Source organism: Anomaloglossus baeobatrachus, chromosome 9 (assembly GCF_048569485.1).
Source record: "Anomaloglossus baeobatrachus isolate aAnoBae1 chromosome 9, aAnoBae1.hap1, whole genome shotgun sequence".
Taxonomy (NCBI): domain Eukaryota; kingdom Metazoa; phylum Chordata; class Amphibia; order Anura; family Aromobatidae; genus Anomaloglossus; species Anomaloglossus baeobatrachus.
Genome location: NC_134361.1, coordinates 193,348 through 211,906, shown reverse-complemented (window position 1 = coordinate 211,906; position 18,559 = coordinate 193,348). Strand labels below are relative to the sequence as shown.

Here is an 18,559-nt window from a genome sequence, read left to right as displayed (position 1 = left end):
GATAGTGAAACGACCTGTGAAAACTTACACTCCATCACTGTGGGCGACACTATCACCGTGGGGCTCAACGACACTGGAGTCAAACGAACCCTGATCCACCCTAAACTGGTTCCCCCTGAAAATTTTATCCTAGGAAAACTGATACTGGTGTCGGGGGTGTTCGCCACTCCTTCCCTATGGCCCGGGTTTCCCTTAACTGGGGTGCTAAGAAATGATGGAAAGATGTGGGGGTATCCGAGCTGTCACGGTCCTTTTCCGATATGACACAATCAACAGAGAGAGATGATTGAACAATCCAAAGAACAAATTATTCTAAGCAAGTCAGAAGGTCCATAAAACAATCCACCACACAGAGGGTAAAGTAGTCCAGTAATTAAATCATGGTTTCTAAACGGCTCTCTGGGGTGCTGCCTGTAGCCGCAGCATCCCCCTCAGAGGATGAATCCTCCTGCTTGTCTTGTAATGTACTTTTCCAGACCGAATAATTCCCCAGGCAAACAGAGGTTGGGTGGATTCCAGGTCCCCCTCCCTCAAACTTAGGGACAAATGCCCAGCAGGGAGTAATTAACCTGCAAACAGGACAATGTACACACAAGGCAAGCAAATAGTAACTGAATTGAGCTAATAAACCTGCAGACAAGACAAGGAGTACACAGAATGAATGGCGCAAGTCTCCTAAAATATGAACCTACAGAAAATGATACACAAGCCACAATATCACTCCATCACAACCTCTCCCTCCTTCTTAATAAGAGAGTGCGCCATGATGTTTAGACAGACCTCTGGCCACCTCACTTAAGTCCATGCTGCTCAGCTATCAATAGTCCCCCGTACAGCAGGAAGGTTGTAAGGACAAGCTTCCCTTTGTGTCCTCCTTCATTCAAACTGTGTTTCCTGCACCCACATTCAGCATTTTAGATCTCTCACATGATTTCATAGGAGAATATCTGCAGGCAGGCCGCTCATCACCCCAACCACGCATTGCTTGACCCCAGATCTACAGTCACCATTGGAATATTCCTCCAAATGTCCTCCAGCTAATTCAATAACAATCCCTGGTCCATGATGTATCACCTCTGGCTGAACCACCTGGGGATCAACTATTGTGAGAAATGCACAAAATCCAATAACTCTGTCCATGCAGCACAACCTCCTGTGTTTACTTTGATGGTAAGAGGAACTCAGGGCTGTGGCTTGCACCCCATAAACCCCTAGAGGCAGATCATGAGTGTCTGAGTTATTAGGCAAGTCAACTTGAAGGGGTGAGAACTCTTCCCCCATTGTATTTGGCTGTAAAGAATGAACAAGTCGATTTGGTGCCAGGTCATTCCTCAGTCGACCAGCAGGTCAAGTGTCTTGCAAATGCCCAGGCTGCCCACATCTATAACATCTCCTCTCCGTCGTACTCCTTCCAATGTGCATCCTGGAGAAGGCATTAGGAGAACTTAGTGACAAAGGCTGGAGTACATACACTCCAACAGGGGCATCTATGGTGCAGGGGTCAGCGGTAAATTCCAGTGGAAGTGGTTATACCTCTTCCTTGGGTGGGATGTAATGCACAAAATGCACCGGACGAGATGGAGGCGAGTGGGGGTCCATCCGAGTCCTTGCGGGAGAACATGATTGCAGGTGCCCAGGTTGTCCGCACCCATAACATCTCCTTCTGTGTGATTCCCACAGGGCGCAGTCAGAACTGTTGGAGTCCAGGATTGTAAAGAGTGGTTGTCATCGGTCTGCAGCTGGTTGGAGGGGCAGATATAACTGGAGAGGGCTGGGGCACAGGAGCAGACTGTGGCTTATTGTCTAGAAGTCTCCTCCATTGCGGTCGAATAGTAAGTGCCTCATCAGCCAGGGTTGCAGCTCTATCCAAGGTGCACGGTGTGCGCTCTCTGACCCATTCCTGTATTTCTCAGGGACACTTGGAAAGAAATTGTTCTATAATAAATACTTGTATAACATCTTCCACAGTGAAGACAGATTTTGTTGGCTCGTGCTTACCAGTGTCGCCTCCCAGCTGTTATGATTCAGGGACCGAGGAGGACCAAAAAATGCGGAACCCCAAAAAGTAACAGAGTGGCTGGAACCTTAACGGACTGCAGACCTAATCCTGACACACAACTAGAAGTAGCCGTGGGGCGTGCCTATGATGACCTGGACGCCTCGACAAAGCTGGTGAACTAAATAATCTCACAGAGAGATATAAGAAAGCTAATCTGCCTCGGAGCAGTCCCCAAAGATAGATAGATAGCCCCCCACATGTAAAGGCTATGGTGATATAGAAAAACACAATACAAAGCCAGAAAATACAGATTTCAGCAAAGGTGAGGCCCAAACTATCTTTATAGGAAAGGATAGGAAAGAGCAACTGTCTGCAGCTGTAAAAACCCTAATAAATACCAGCACGTCTGATATGGAAAAACCCTGAGGTCACACAACCTCTCCTCCACTGTATCAGCACTCTGATGTTACTGGTATCCAAAAACACTAATACAGATGAGGGACTGAATTAATACCAATCATAACAAAACATAATCCATTGCAGAGTCATGGAGCTAGGTATACAGACACTCCCAGGAGGGAATGAATGATCCCATTGCACCAGGAACTCCACAAAGACAAAATAGGAATCAAGCATTAGTATCAAAGGAGAAAAAAAACAAAAAAGTGGAAAACAAACAGCAGAGGTACAATGACCACTTATCTGAGAGGAGTTCTTGTAGTGAGCAGAGCTGGTTACAGAATGTCCTTAAAACACAGGAGACATTGACCACCAGCAAGTAGCAAGAGAAGACTACTCAGTTAAATAGCCCAATCTGACCCTGATTGCCAGTCCTCCACAGGTGTGGGGCTTTCACTCAACACCTCAATTGCACCGCCAGCACTGACCACAAGAGAGCCCCAAACTGGAAAACGTATTCACAACACCCAGCGCTTAGGCGCGAACGGCCACTAAAACCCTATTCATCTACCCGGGGCCCACTCCGCCTGTGGGGAGCGACACCATCCCGGCTGCCATAACACCTGCCCTAGCAAGGAACTCTGCAGCAGCGGCTACCCCTGGCTGCATACCACAGGTGGCGTCACGACAAACATTCCTCAAACACCCCGCATCCCCTCTATTTCCTGTACGCCTCGGGACAACGGAACCGGGCAAGGCCACCCGTGACCGCTGGACCCGACCCGCGACTGCCCGGCAACAAGTAGGTTAACCGTGGGGCGCTACTTTTGGCGTCACAAACAGCCCATTTAACCGGGTACTGTGCGCCTACAGAACGGTGTTAAACCAGTTAATTTGGTGTTGAACCGCTTATTTGTAAAAAGAACAGTCGCTATTAACAATTTCACTCGGAATATGACAGGGCGTGCTTCTTGGGTGTAACCCGTAAAAAGAGCACGAAAGCGTGGGAGGAATCCAGATTAGCGCGCGAAAGGAGAGAGTACCGCTGCTGGAAATATGTCTGAGGAGGAGAATATCAAGCTGCTCTCACTGCTGAGGCTGTAGCGCCAGTAGTGGCTCCGGTGATACAGTTTTCCATGCCAGGAGCAGGCTGGCTACCCCAATATTTGGGGGAGGCCTATACTCTGACCAATTTCAAGAAGAGACTTTACAGCTTATTTCGGGTGTATTCAATGACCGAGGACCAAAAGACTAGCATCCTTATTGGCCAACTAACCGGGGCGGCTCAGCGTGCAGTTAAGTCCTAGCCGGAGACCGATAAGAGGGTGTTGAAAGATATCCTTACTAAACTCAAAGAAACCATTGACACTAGTACAGCGTCTGAGATTAAAATACGATTTTATGGATGCAAGCAAAGGGTACAGGACAGTATCCGGGATTATGCTCTCAACCTTCAAGAAGCAATGAAAGCGGTGCAACAGGTGAAACCGGGAGAGATAGCAGATGAGAACCGCCTGTTAATCGACCAGTTATTGAGGGACTGTTGTCTTATAATCATCAGACCCAGCTCTGTATCCTGGCCATGCAACACTCAGATCTCAGCTTTGCAGAGTTTAAAGATCGGGCCATCCGGGTGCTGCGTGAACTGGCTCATAACACCGCTGTACTTCAAAAACCCTGGTGGTGGCAGAGGCCAAAGAGCAAACCTGGGTAAAGAGTCCATCAATGAGTTGCAGCTCCAGATCCTGGAACTGAGAAAGGGCATGACTTCTCTGATCAAAGTAATGCAGACCAAGACAGGGACTCCACAACCGGTGACCATTGAACTGGCTTCCAGTGCTGATGATCTCCCCTGACGGCGACGCGGGAAGATCCCACCACCGCCCCCAGCAACCGACCGTTACGATGCTGACTGACAGCCCATCTACCGCTGGTGTAGCAAGTCAGGACATTATGCCAGAGGATGTCCAGTGATTGTGCCAAGCCAGAGGGGTTGGGACCGGCCCTCAGGAACCACCAGCAACCAAGCAAGAATGATTGTTAATGATTTTCATATGCAGAATGTTTTCTGACAATTGCTGCTTACAAATGTTTTGATGACCTGTGACCAGTATTGTTAAAAATGTTTGAAATGTTTTGAAATTATTGCTGCCTCCCATAAAGGGAAGGATGTTTTCTTGTTAACCGGTTACATGCATATAAACTTGTGGTGTTAACTGTGTTTTGTTGCAGCCCGGGAGTGCTGCCATTTGCCGTGGGGGAATGTGGTACCCCTGAGGCTCTGGCAGCCACAGGGTACTGCGCCTCAGTTAAGGTGCGGTATCCATCTCAGGTAAGAGATTACATCTCTGGTTACATATAACTGAGGAGCCTTCACACAGAGTGGGATCATAGTATCATAGTTTTTAAGGTTGAAGGGAGAATCTAAGTCCATCTAGTTCAACCCTTAGCCTAACATGTTGATCCAGAGGAAGGCAAAAAACCCCCAATGTGGCAAACAAGTTCCAATGGGGAAAAAATGTCCTTCCTGACTCCACATCCGGCAATCAGACTAGTTCCCTGGATCAATACCCTGTCATAAAATCTAATATACATAACTGGTAATATTAAATTTTTCAAGAAAGGCATCCAGGCTCTGCTTAAATGTTAGTAGTGAATCACTCATTACAACATCATCCGGCAGAGAGTTCCATAGTCTCACTGCTCGTACAGTAAAGAATCCTCGTCTGTGATTATGATTAAACCTTCTTTCCTCAAGACGTAGCGGATGCCCCCGTGTTCCAGTCGCAGGCCTAGGTGTAAAAAGATCTTTGGAAAGGTCTCTGTACTGTCCCCTCATATATTTATACATTGTGATTAGATCCCCCCTAAGCCTTCGTTTTTCCAAACTAAATAACCCCAAGTTTAATAACCTGTCTTGGTATTGCAGTACACCCATTCCTCTAATAATCTTGGTGGCTCTTCTCTGCACCCTCTCCAGTTCAGCTATGTCCTTCTTATATATCGGTGACCAGAATTGTACACAGTATTCTAAGTGCGGTCGCACTAGTGACTAGTACAGAGGTAGAACTATATTTTTTTCATGAACACTTATACCTCTTTTAATACATCCCATTATTTTATTAGCCCTGGCAGCAGTTGCCTGACACTGTCCACTAAAGTGAAGTTTACCATCCACCCATACACCCAAGTCTTTTTCTGTGCCTGTTTTACCCAGTGTTCTACAATTAAGTACATAATCATAAATGTTATTTCCTCTACCCAAGTGCATGACCTTACATTTATCTACATTAAACTTCAATTGCCACTTCTCAGCCCAATCCTCCAATTTACATAAATCTTCCTGTAATATAAAATTATCCTCCTCTGTATTGATTACCCTGCAGAGTTTAGTATCATCTGCAAATATTGAAATTCTACTCCGCATGCCCCCAACAAGGTCATGTATAAATATGTTGAAAAGAAGCGGGCCCAATACTGACCCCTGTGGTACCCCACTATGAACTGAGACCCAGTCCGAGTACGTACCATTAATAACCACCCTTTGTTTCCTATCACTGAGCCAGTTTTTAACCCAGTTACACATATTTTCCCCTATCCCCATTATTCTCATTTTATGTACCAACCTTTTGTGTGGCACCGTATCAAAAGCTTTTGAAAAGTCCATATACACAACATCCACTGCATTTCCCTGGTCCAGGCTTGAACTTACCTCTTTATAGAAGCTGATCAAATTAGTTTGACAGGATCGATCCCTCATAAACCCATGTTGATACTCTGTCATAAGGTTATTTTTCTTGAGATACTCCAGTATAGCATCTCTCAAGAAACCCTCAAGGATTTTACCAACCGTAGAGGTTAAACTTACCGGCCTATAATTTCCCGGCTCAGTTTTTGTCCCCTTTTTGAATATTGGCACCACATTTGCTATGCGCCAGTCCTGCGGTACCGACCCTGTTATTAAGGAATCTGAGAAGATTAAAAATAATGGTCTATCACAGAACTCAGTTCCTGTAGTACTCTGGGGTGTATGCCATCCGGGCCCGGATGGCTCAGGGTAGGCAGGGGGGTGGCCATCACGATGCATGGGACTTCCCCGGTCACTGAAGCCAGCCACCTTGGGGGCTTAGGGTAGAAATAGGCACATCACACTCACATCAAAAGCAGACCACTCAGGACCATAGTTCTAACAAGACACCTCTGGAACTCTTGGACTTCACTAGGCCCGGGGCGTGGAGCGGGAGCTCAGACCGGGTACCTAACTGCTGAGGGGACATCCTAGAAAAAGGACATTCTCTCTCTCTTCAAACACCCGTGGTGCACCCTTTCTTGCTTGGGATTGACCGGAGCCCATAACGGCAGTGACCAGTATGACAAGCTGGCAGCTGAAGTTCTAAGTAAACTACACCCTGAACCTGCAGAGACTGTGTGGGCTCGTCCTTACTGTTGTCGCCGCCCAGCACTTAGGCGCGAACAGTCAGTAAAGCCCTCTTCATCCACTCTGGGCCTGCTCCGCCTGTGGGGAGCAACACCATCCAGACTGCCATAACACCTGCCCCGATAAGGAACTCTGCAGCGGCGGCTACCCCTTGCCACATACTACAAATGAAGTCACAACAAACTTTCCCAAAACACCCCGCATCCCCTCCATTACCTATACGCCTATGGGGGCAACGGAACCGGGCAAGGCCAGCCGTGACGTTGCCTGACCCGACTCGCGACTCCCCACTCCCCAGCGACGAGTAGGTTAACCAACTACATCAGAGCGCTCTGCTAATGATCAGAATAGTCTGAGCATGCACAGAGCGCGTCTGAAGCAGACACCGGGCACCCGGAAAAGGCTGCAGGATGGTAAGTGCGCACGTGCGCCATCTGAAGGCGCGACGGGGGACGTCGCTCATGTGAATCATTGGTATCACGCCCACAGGGGCGTGATACCAAGAAAAGTATGCAAACGCCCACAGGGCGATGTGACGCCCATGGGGCGACAGCCCCTGATCACTACATAGGGAATATGTAAGTAATAAAACTTTTTTTTTTTTATTACTTTCATATTACACAATATGACAACACAGGTATGGGTAGGAAGGGGTTATTAGGGTACACAACACTCTGTTTATAGCTCACAATGCATATGGGACCTTACAGGTTCCCTTTAAAGGGGACAAATAATATTGCAAGCCCCACTTTTCAGTAATTTGTTAAAGTTTAAAATAAGCAGTAAATTTCGTTCATCTTCACAATTGTGTCCACTTGTTGTTAAGTCTTCAACAGAATATTAACATTTTTATCTTTATGTTTGAAGCCTGAAATGTGGGAAAAGGTTGAAAAGTTCAAGGGGGACGAAAAAACTTTCGCAAGGCACTGTATATCCACAGCCATCTAAATTATATAGGAAAGTCACGAACCTCAGAGTCATATTTACCTATATCACACAGTCAACTATATTATATAGGCAGTTCCTTATATTATACGGTCACCTATATGATAAAGGACATGGGCACTTATTATATAGGACATGGTCACAAATATATAGTCACAATTATTACATAGGACAGACATCTATATTATATAGGATAATCGATAATGTCATCTTAGGATAAGGTTAGAGACCTATATCATACAGTTATCTATATTATAAAGGACATAATCACCTAGATTATATTATACAGACACCCATATCATATAGTCTGTATGTTACATAGGACACGGTAACGTATATTACATAGATCAGTCATATAGGGTACTGGACTCAGTCCCCTCTGTTATAGTATACAGTCACCTGGATAAGGTGGGCGTGCTTTTCTTGGAGTCCATCTTGTAGCTGTTAAGGCTGATCTGCTCTGCTGATTCAGTGTCGCTCCTCTGGTCTCTTAGGTCTGGAGATCCAGTCACTCTGCTGAAACACAATCAGGGCACCCTTTAACCAGGGTTATAGTAATGGCAAGAAGGTGGTCCCAGGACACAAGGCGCCAAATGCCAGGGGCATTATTCTAATTTGGTCAGCGTGTAAGAAGGTAGAAGGCACAGCCGCCCCTACCCTGCAAGCCACAGTCAGGACTCTACGGAGAGCGTCCCCGGATTAGCAACTGCCACTTCCTGATGTTCCCTTGCAAGTCCCCATTAACTGATGGCCAAGTTTATGTCAGGGGTAGCATATTATATTGAATTGGAATAGCTATTCCGGGACCTACATTGCTGTTGGGTATGGACTGCAGGTGCAAGGTTTATTGTATCACTTAGGTCAGGGGTCTCAAACTCGGCTGAGGGCTGCACATAAAAAAAAAAATATTATTTGGGGGGCTGCATTATTTGCTTGGACCCAGCGACATTTTTAGTGATTGCATACTTTTTTCTATATACCTTTAGATCATTTTTTTTTAACATTTTTCGCTCATTTATTATAACAAATGTGCACTTTTTTTTTTATTTCAGTTTATATATAAAAAGTATTTTTTAATAGGGAAAATAAAATCACTCTTTATTTTGAATTTTTTTTTACATTTTATCCTCTTCTTGTAAGTAATATTGTTTTTCAATTACCACCATATAATAATTTTGGACAATATTTTGTACTAATATTTCCATCCTGGTTCTCATCTTTTAGTAATGTACCCATCCTGTGGTAATGTGCCCATATTGTCCTCTGTGGTAATAATGTACCCATATTTTCCCCTGTGGTAATAATGTACCCATATTGTCCCCTGTGATAATAATGTTCCCATATTGTCCTCCCCTGTGGTAATAAGGTGCCTGGTAATAATGTGCCCATATTGCCCTCTGTGGTAATAATGTGTCCATATTGTCCCCTGTGGTAGTAGTGTGGCCATATTGTCCCCTGTGGTAGTAGTGTGCCCATATTGTCCTCTGTGATAATAATGTGTCCATATTGTCCCCTGTGGTAGTAGTGTGGCCATATTGTCCCCTGTGGTAGTAGTGTGCCCATATTGTCCTCTGTGATAATAATGTGTCCATATTGTTCCCTGTGGTAGTAGTGTGGCCATATTGTCCCCTGTGGTAGCAGTGTGCCCATATTGTCCTCTGTGGTAATAATGTGTCCATATTGTCCCCTGTGGTAGTAGTGTGGCCATATTGTCCCCTGTGGTAGTAGTGTGCCCATATTGTCCCCTGTGGTAGTAGTGTACCCATATTGTCCCCTGTGGTAGTAATGTGCCCATATTGTCCCCTGTGGTAATGTGCCCATATTGTCGCCCATGGTATTAATGTGCCCAATTGTCCTCTGTGGTAATGTGCCCATATTTTCCCATGTGGTAATAATGTGCCCATATTGTCCCCTGTGGTAATAATGTGCCCATATTGTCCCCTGTTGTAGTAATGTGCCCATATTGTCGCCTGAGGGAATGTGCTCATATTGTCACCCATGGTAATAATGTGCCCAATTGTCCTCTGTGGTAATGTGCCCATATTTTCCCATGTGGTAATAATGTGCCCATATTGTCCCCTGTGGTAGTAATGTGCCCATATTGTCCCCTGTGGTAATGTGCCCATATTGTCGCCCATGGTAATAATGTGCCCAATTGTCCTCTGTGGCAATGTGCCCATATTTCCTATGTGGTAATAATGTGCCCATATTGTCCCTTGTGGTAGTAATGTACCCATATTGTCCCCTATGGTAATAATGTGCCCATATTGCCCCCTTGTAGTAATGTGCCCATATTGTCCCATTGACCCCCTGTAGTAATGTCCCATATCGTTCCCTTGTTGTAATATGCACATATTGCACCCTTGTAGTAATGTCCCATATTGTCCCCTTGTAGTAATGTCCTAAATTGTCCCCTTGTAGTAATGTCCCATATTGATCCCTGGTAGTAATGTGCCCATATTGTCCCCTTGTAGTAATGTCCCATATTGTCCCCTTGTAGTAATGTCCCATATTGTCCCCTTGTAGTAATGTCCCATATTGTCCCCTTGTAGCAATGTCCCATATTGCTCCCTTGTAGTAATGTCCCATATTGTCCCCTTGTAGTAATGTCCCATATTGTCCCCTTGTAGTAATATCCCATATTGCTCCCTTGTAGTAATGTCCCATATTGCCCCCTTGAAGTAATGTCCCATATTGCCCCCTTGAAGTAATGTCCCATATTGCCCCCTTGTAATAATGTCCCATCCTGTAGTAATATCCCGTTATGACGTTGTTCACAAAAAAAAAAAAGTCTTCTCACCTTTCCTCTGTTCCCTCGGTGTATTCCTTACCTCCTTGCAGCACGCAGGCACTTAGACCCCGTGATAGCCGTGACTGTAATTGCTGTCTGGTACAAAGTGCCGCGACATCAGAGCTCTCCTTTTTGGGAGCGATATGCAGCACTGATGCTCTCCTCACATCCTTACTAATGGCAGCCACGCTGGCCAATCAGAATACACCCACGTTAGCTGCTGGCCTCTGATTAGCCGGTGGCAGCTGCCATTAGTAAAGCTGTGTAGAGACATGATGCTCTGCGTGGTGCCGCAAGTTATTCACCTGAAGGAAAGTGCTGACGGCGGCGGCCCTGTGTGTGTGCCGGGCCGCAATTGTCACAGGGTCTAGGTTTCTGCGGGCCACAAGAAGCAGCCTCAGGGGCCGCATGCGGCCTGCGGGCCGCGTTTTTGAGACCTCTGACTTAGGTGCTGTTTCTGTGACTGATTGTTTTCGTTCCTTTTTCTCTGTATTGTTTTTGCGGGGAAAACGACTATATTATTTGTGTTATGTAACCATGTTGGTTAATAATTAATAAAACAATCTAATTTAAAAAAAACTGAGGGCCAAGTGAAAGGGTCCAAAATGCAATGGTTTCTAAAAGCTAAATCCCTGTGGGTGGGACGGGACAGTGCTGCAAGGACCGTAAGGATTTCTGTGAATGAGAGTACCGGAAGCAGGGTGCGCTTAAAGTGTTAATAATGGAAAATTGTGCGGCCGCAGCAACGTTCAAGAAAAGTGCCCGCAATGTTCATCAAATGTTACAAGTAAAGAATTGTTTATTAAGAACTAGGACTGCGTGTCTGAAGTGTACATGAGAGAATGTGCCCCGCACTTAACCCTTTGCACTGTGGAGGTGGCTGGGCAGCGGACTGACCATGCAGGGCTCGCGCTTGCCTACAGTCCTGTGCCCTCCCACCACAAGCTCAGGAGACGTGGTCAGGAGATGCTCGGAATGAATCCGTGCAGGGAATGTTTCTCAGAGTTTGCCTTCAGTAATGAAGTTGATAACCGTATAACTCCCTGGAACCTAGATCTAGAAGATTCTGTCCTGTTTTGTAACAGGTTTACTCCCCAATGTCTTCATCCATTTTACAAAATCCCCATTCTATTTACCCAGAAACCTTTGATTTCTCCTGTGGGCTCCTTTGCCCTTTCCTTGCCTTCTGATCACTTATCTGCTGTGAATATTCCAGCAATGTCTGTGCAGTCGTCTCCCGCTTGTTGACTATGAACAAAAAATAAAATTTTAGGATCAGTGATTCTTTACCTCCACAGTCACCAAGTTTTAGGAAGGAATAGAGAACCTGTAGATTTACCATAAACAGCCCACATATCAATTCTGTCTCAGATTGAGGTCACCCTAGCAGTAGAGTGATCCATGAATTGGTGACAATTATGTGGAGTCTTGTAGACCACCCAGGAGTTCATCTAGATACCCTCTATGCCATGTGAAAATAGGTATAAGATACCTTCTTTAAGATTTGCTTAGTCAATAGGTGCCTACACAGTGCAATCCACCACTGGAGATTAGGGAATTATGATGTGTAGTTGGCACCCTAGCCATACCCTTCCGGGAGGAATAACAATGAGTTTTAGAAAAACATACCCAAAAATTTCTATTTTGTGATGAATACAAAAATTTAGTAGAACAGAGCATCAGAAGCGCAGAACCCTCCTTTCTCACAGGGCATCTTATTGAAGTCCAATCACAAAAACAATTCCTTACATTATTGCCCTGAATCATTAAAAAATGATTTGTACAAAACAGGTGAACAGCAGCACAATGACGATTTTCAGATGAGCACATACAGTTTTCACATTTGATGTAAATGTACTCAATGTTATTAAAGGGGTTTCTAAAGTTTTTCCCAGCAGCTGGAAAGAAAGCCATGGACCCCATACGGGGGAGGGGCGACATGACCAGAGGGAAGGGAGTGAGGGGGTTAATAAAGTGAAAATAAGTGCATTATGGGACACTATAGGGGATTGGTGGAAAAAGGGTTCCTGTAGGGGAGGGGGGGGAGTATATAAGCAATTGGGGAGGGGTCTTACCTCCCTTGTGACTCCAGACGGCGACGGATCAGGACCTGGACCAAGGAACCAGCAGCAGCATGGCGGACCTCCAGGAATTGAACAGGATGATCAGAGCGGCGATGGCGGTGCACGGGGCCCAGGCCGGTGGCGGGCCTCGGGCTGGAGTACGGAGCCCAGCGGCGTCTCCCGGTCGGGAGAGGCCCGGCGATGGACTGAGGCTAGCGGCGTCCTGGATGGAGGTGGGTCCGGCCTGGGGCCTACTTCCAGTCCCAGGCCTCGGGCTCAATTTAGCAGGCCAGCGGCAGCGCGGGATCCGGGGCGTGCCCAGCGCGGAATGGAGGCACGGAGAGGGGGAGTGTCCAGCCTGGGGCCTGCTCTGGATGACTGGCCCCCGGCGGTGGGGCACGTCTCGGCGGCGGCTTCCACATGGGAGCGCGCCCGGCTATTGAAGGAGGCCAGCAGTACCCCCCGTGGACGGTGGGGGGGGCCAGGCGCAGGCAGCCAGCGGGGGAACCAGTGTGGGCAGGCGCCACCCGGATACCCGTAAGGCTGCAGAGAGCAGGAGGGACGGTGGGAGCCCTGCGGTGACTGCCAGGTCCCTCAGGTCATCAGCACTGCGCCCGGCAGCAGCAGTCTCCCTCGGGCGGGGGAGGACCCAGTGGGAGGCCCCAGTCGGATGCCCTGGAGGGCAGGAAGCGACGGCGGGGAGGCTCCTCCAGGAAGAGGACTCTGTCGGCGGCAGCCCAGGGGACAGGACGGTCTCGTGGGCTGTCGTCGCACAGAAAGCAGAGGATGTTTACTGCCAGTGCCCACGCGGCGGCCCAGGAGGGTGGCCGTGGTGGAGGGGACGCATCAGCTGCGTCCTCTGGAGCTGGGACGGTGGAGGACAGCTACAGTGAGGAAGAAGAGGAAGCCCTCAGGTCGGGGGACGAATCAGAGGAGCAGATGGTGGAGGACGTCGCAGTACCGATTTCCATTTCTGCGTCACGGTCGGGTGAGCTAGCCGTGGATTCAGCATTGCTTGCGGCGCGGGGTGCTGGTGTTGGGGAGGCGTCTGCGGGCACGGCAGCGCCAGAGGGGTCAGCTTTGCTTAGTCAGTTGCTGGGGCTTTTGCAGGGTTTAGCGCAAGCGCCGGCGGCAGCGGCACAGGGACGGGGTCGGCGGCGGATGGCGCAGCGTCGGTCAGCAGTGAGAAGGCACCGGTAAGGGCGGGTGCAGTTGGCGGAGTAGTGGAGCCTGTGGGTGAAAAAGCGATAGAAAAGGAGGATGAGGTGGTGCGGCTGGATGACAGGGCTAAGAGCGAGGTGTACGTGTGCTTTGAGGGACCGCTAGGGGCGCACCTTATAAAAGAGGTGAGGGAGAAAATTTGGAAAGGGGAGTATGTGGAGATATTTTCCTTACTACCCCTGGAAAAATTTAACCTAGAAAAGGTGAAGCCGAGTGATTCCAAGAAGGAAAAAGGAGGAGGAAGAAAAACGCCGTTATAGGCTCATTCCTCGTTCCTTTTCCAATTGGTTGCAGGCGTTCGCTATTTTGGCAAGCGTGATAGGGGAAAAGGAGCCAGAGCACTGCTCGGCTCTGTTCAGTTATATGGATGCAATCGTGGAGGCGTATCGCATGTATGGGGGCTTGGCATGGTTGCGATATTATGAGCAGTTTAGGCAGAGGAAGGCGTTGCGGCCAGGCATGCGGTGGGATCATAAGGACATTTCCTTATGGATGCGTTTAATGGCGGCCCCGAGCCAGCCCTTTCGTGGCGGCGCCGGGGGGGGGAACGGGAGCCGGGCCCTCGGGTACCCAGAAAAAGGGATTTTGCTGGCAATTTAAGGAAGGCCAGTGCAAATTTGGCGCAGCATGCATGTTCAAACATGAGTGCTCCGGCTGCGGGGGGGGACATAGTTTGTCCAAATGTTTTAAGAAAGGGAAAGGTAAGGCCGGAGATGGGTCTGGTAAAAGGGAGGACGCCAGTGAAAATAGAGGCGATGGCGCCGTTTTAAAATAGGTATCTAGATGGGGCAGCGGCGCCGCTTTTGCGGTTTGGTTTTTTGTATGGTTTTCAGATTCCGTCAGCGGTTGAGGCATTGCCTCCGGTATGTCGTAATTTACGGTCAGCGAGGGACCAGCCTATGGTGGTGGATGAGAAGTTGGGTAAAGAGGTTGAGCTGGGCAGGATGGGGGGCCCATTTGAGAGCCCGCCGTGCAGTAATCTGATTGTGTCCCCGCTGGGGGTGGTGCCAAAGAAGGAGCCGAACAAATTTCAGCTCATTCATCATCTCTCATTTCCGGGGGGTCGTCTGTGAAAGATGGCATTGCGCTGGAATTGTCGGCGGTGTATTACGTCTCATTTGATAAAGCGCTGGACTTGGTACGGGCGGCGGGACGTGGTGCATTGATGGCAAAGGCGGATGTAGAATCGGCGTTTCGTTTGTTGCCGATGCATCCGGAGAGTCAGCACCTTCTGGGTTGCTGGTGGGGTGGGAAGTTTTATGTTGATCGTTGTTTGTCTATGGGTTGTTCGATGTCTTGTTCGTATTTTGAGGCGTTTAGTTCCTTTGTTGAGTGGGTGGTGAGGGACGTGTCCGGCTTGTCCTCAATTATTCACTATTTAGATGATTTTCTTTGTGTCGGTCCGGCAGGTTCTATGGTTTGCGCTGGTTTGTCGTTCACCTTAGAGAGTGGCGGATCGTTTTGGGATCCCTTTGGCGCGAGAAAAAACTGTGGGGCCGGCACCAGTTATGCGGTTCCTGGGGATTGAAATCGACTCTTTGGCTATGGAATGCAGGTTGCCGGAGGAAAAAATTGTGGATTTGCGGAGCGCGGTAGCAGCAATGCTAGCAGCAAAAAAAGTGCGGCTTAAGGTGGTACAGTCTTTGCTGGGAAGCTGAATTTTGTATGCTGGATTATGCCAATGGGGCGTGTGTTCGCCAGGAGCTTGGCGACAGCTACGGCAGGCATACGGTCCTTGGCGCATTTTGTGCGGGTCACTCGGGAGATAAAGGAAGATTTGTTGGTGTGGGATGTCTTCTTGCTGCGTTTTAACGGGCGAGCTTTGTGGTTGAAGAAGGTGGTGCCCAATGGTGCACTGGAGCTGTATACAAATGCGGCCGGGTCGGCGGTTTTTGGCGCCATTTTTCAAGGCCATTGGTGCGTTGGGAGGTGGCCTGAGGACTGGCAGCAGGGTGGACTGGTAAAAAAATTTGGCTCTGCTGGAGTTGTTTCCAATCGTGGTGGCGGTGGAGTTGTGGGGGGTCGCACTTTTCTGGACGTAAAGTGTGCTTTCATTGTGATAATTAGGCGGTCCTGCATGCGATAAACAGTTTGTCGGTGAAGTCTGGGCCTGTAGTGGCATATTTGCGGCATTTGGTGCTAAAGTGTTTACTGTGGAATATTCATGTGGCTGCAAAACATGTGCCGGGGGTTGACAACGGGGTGGCTGACACTTTCTCGTTTTCAGTTCCGCAGGTTTCGGGAATCGATGCCAGGGGCGGACAAGATCGGAGCGGTGTGTCCAGAGGACTTGTGGAGCCTGGTGAGGCAGTGATTGCGGGTTTGATTAGGAATTCAGTAACCGAGGTGACTTGGTGCAGTTATGCTAAAGTGTGGCTTGAGTGGCAGGCAGTGCTGGGAGCGATGTTTGGTAATGGACAGGTTGATTATTTGTTTGCGCTACTGGCATTGGTGAGTGAGGATTTTAGGGTCGGGAGGTCAGCATCGGCAGTGGCACTTAGGGTGGCGGCTGTGGCCTTTTGGTTAAAGGTTAGGGGTGAGCGAGACGTTTCGCGGGATTTCCGTGTGCGGCAGGCCTTGAAAGGTTTTCGTAAAGGGGTGAAGGAGCGGGACACTAGGCGGCCCATTTCGTTTGACTTGTTACGGCGATTGGTGGATGGTTTGCGGGTAATTTGTGTCTCAGTTTATGAGAAGGTGCTTTTTGAAACTGCTTTTGTGTTGGCCTTTTTTGGGGCTTTTCGGATCGGGGAATTGGTGAGCCCTTCTAGGGTTAGTGGGGGTGGTTTGCTGTCCGAAGATGTGGCAGTGGTGGGGCAGAGAGTGGAGTGTCGGCTTCGGTGGTCCAAAACGGACCAGATGGGTCGAGGCAGGTTGGTAGTGTTGTATGCGGTGCAAGGGGATGAGTTATGACCGGTGCAGGTGGTGAGTAAATTTTGCGGTATGCGGGGCGGTCTTCCGGGCCCGCTGTTACGTCACGAGGACGGGGCTTGGTTGTCTCGTTACCAGTTTGTAGCAGTGCTGAGGAGTTGTTTGCGCTGGGCGGGGGAGCACCCGGAGGATTACGGGTCCCATTCCTTCAGGATCGGGGCGGCTACGGAGGCTTCGCGTTGGGGCCTTGGAGATGACATGGTGGGATGGATTGGTCGGTGGGAGTCTTTTTTCGTTTTCGGGGTTATGTGCGCCCATAGTTCTTGTCTCATTGAGGGCTCTGGTAGAGTTTGTTTGTTCTGCCATTGGGTTGTTGTTCCTTGGTGCAATTTGGAATGGTGGTGTTTTGTTTATTAAAGTTGTTTCTTTTATTGTAGGAGTATGCCTGATATGGATTCTGGGGCACTCATTTTCTGGGGGGCCCGTTGGGCCGACGCTCGCCCGAATGGTCGGCAGTTGGGTGTGGACAGATCGCTGGTATCTGTCAAGTGGATCGGTGTGCGTGGCATTGAATGGAGCAGGGTCGTGCCGGAGTTTGAATATTATTGCAGGATGGACAGATCTCGGAACGTGTTAGTTTTGCAAGTGGGGGGGAATGACCTGGGTTCGCGGGCATCGCGTGATTTGATCAGGGACATCAAGATGGATCTATTGCGTTTATGGACCAGGTATCCGGGTTTGATAGTGGTGTGGTCAGATATTGTGGCCAGATTAGTGTGAAGGGGGGCTCGGTCAGTTAAGAAGCTTAATCGCGCCCGGGCTCAAGTGAACAGGGTGGTTGCACGTTTCGTGCAAAGAAACGGTGGTATTGTGGTGCGGCATGTGGACCTGGAGTCGCCGAAGTGGCAGTTTAGGAGGGGTGATGGGGTTCACCTTAATGATATTGGTTCCGATTTATGGGCCTTGGGTTTGCGTGATGGTGTGGAGCAAGCCTTGGGTGTGTGGCGGGTCCAGGCCACGTAAGGTGTCACATGTCCTGTCCTGTGACGGGGGTAGGTCTGGTCCAGAGGTGGTTGTAAGGGATTGGTAGCTGGACCGAGAGGCACTGTCTTGGTATGGTGTCTCCGGGTTCCGGGAAATTGCAGGCACGGGGTTCTGCAACGTTTGGGGGGGTATTAATCCGTGGGGTGATTAATACCTCATCTCTGGGTCAGAGTGTTGCGGCCAGGGATATTTGTGTAGGAAGTGGTTTCTGGACCGGGCCTACATAGGGTTATATGTACAGTTTATTTATGTGTTACCTATTATTTGTTTGGGGTCGCCCATTGGACGGCGCCCCCTTGTGTTAGAATGTTAATAGGTAATAAAGGCTGCTGTGGCCAATTTGTTTAACCAAGTCGCATGCAGTCAGTGTGTTATTTATTAGGTTAAGTTTGGGGGGTATAGTAAAACCATCACGACCGGAGAATCCTTCCTCAGTGGTCAAGAAAGCCATGGACCCCATAGGGGGGAGGGGCGATATGACCAGAGGGAAGGGAGGGAGTGAGGGGGTTAATAAAGTGAAAATAAGTGCATTATGGGGCACTATAGGGGATTGTTGGAAAAAGGGTCCCTGCAGGGGAGGGGGGGGAGGAGTATATAAGCAATTGGGGAGGGGTCTTACCTCCCTTGTGTCTCCGGACGGCGACGGACTCCCGCCCACCGTCCCTTGTGTTTTGTGAGTTTGTTTTTGGCTATGTCGGTTCAAAGCAAAAAAAAAAAAATAATGAACTGAAGAGATTAACCCCTTCAGCCCCCAGCCTGTTTTCACCTTAAAGACCTGGCCATTTTTTGCA

At 48.7% G+C, this 18,559-nt stretch overlaps 1 protein-coding gene across 4 annotated transcripts in view; it reads right to left on the bottom strand.

Annotated features, from left to right (window-relative positions):
- SYTL4 (synaptotagmin like 4) overlaps positions 1-18,559 on the bottom strand; it is a 285,835-nt gene that overhangs the window by 115,173 nt on the left and 152,103 nt on the right. For all 4 annotated transcript variants that reach the window (XM_075323037.1, XM_075323040.1, XM_075323038.1 and 1 more), the window contains exons 5-6: positions 11,709-11,820; positions 8,181-8,297 (exon numbers count right to left, since the gene is read on the bottom strand). In XM_075323037.1, coding sequence (XP_075179152.1) covers positions 8,181-8,297; positions 11,709-11,820 — 229 coding nt within the window. The remainder of the gene's footprint in view (positions 1-8,180; positions 8,298-11,708; positions 11,821-18,559) is intronic.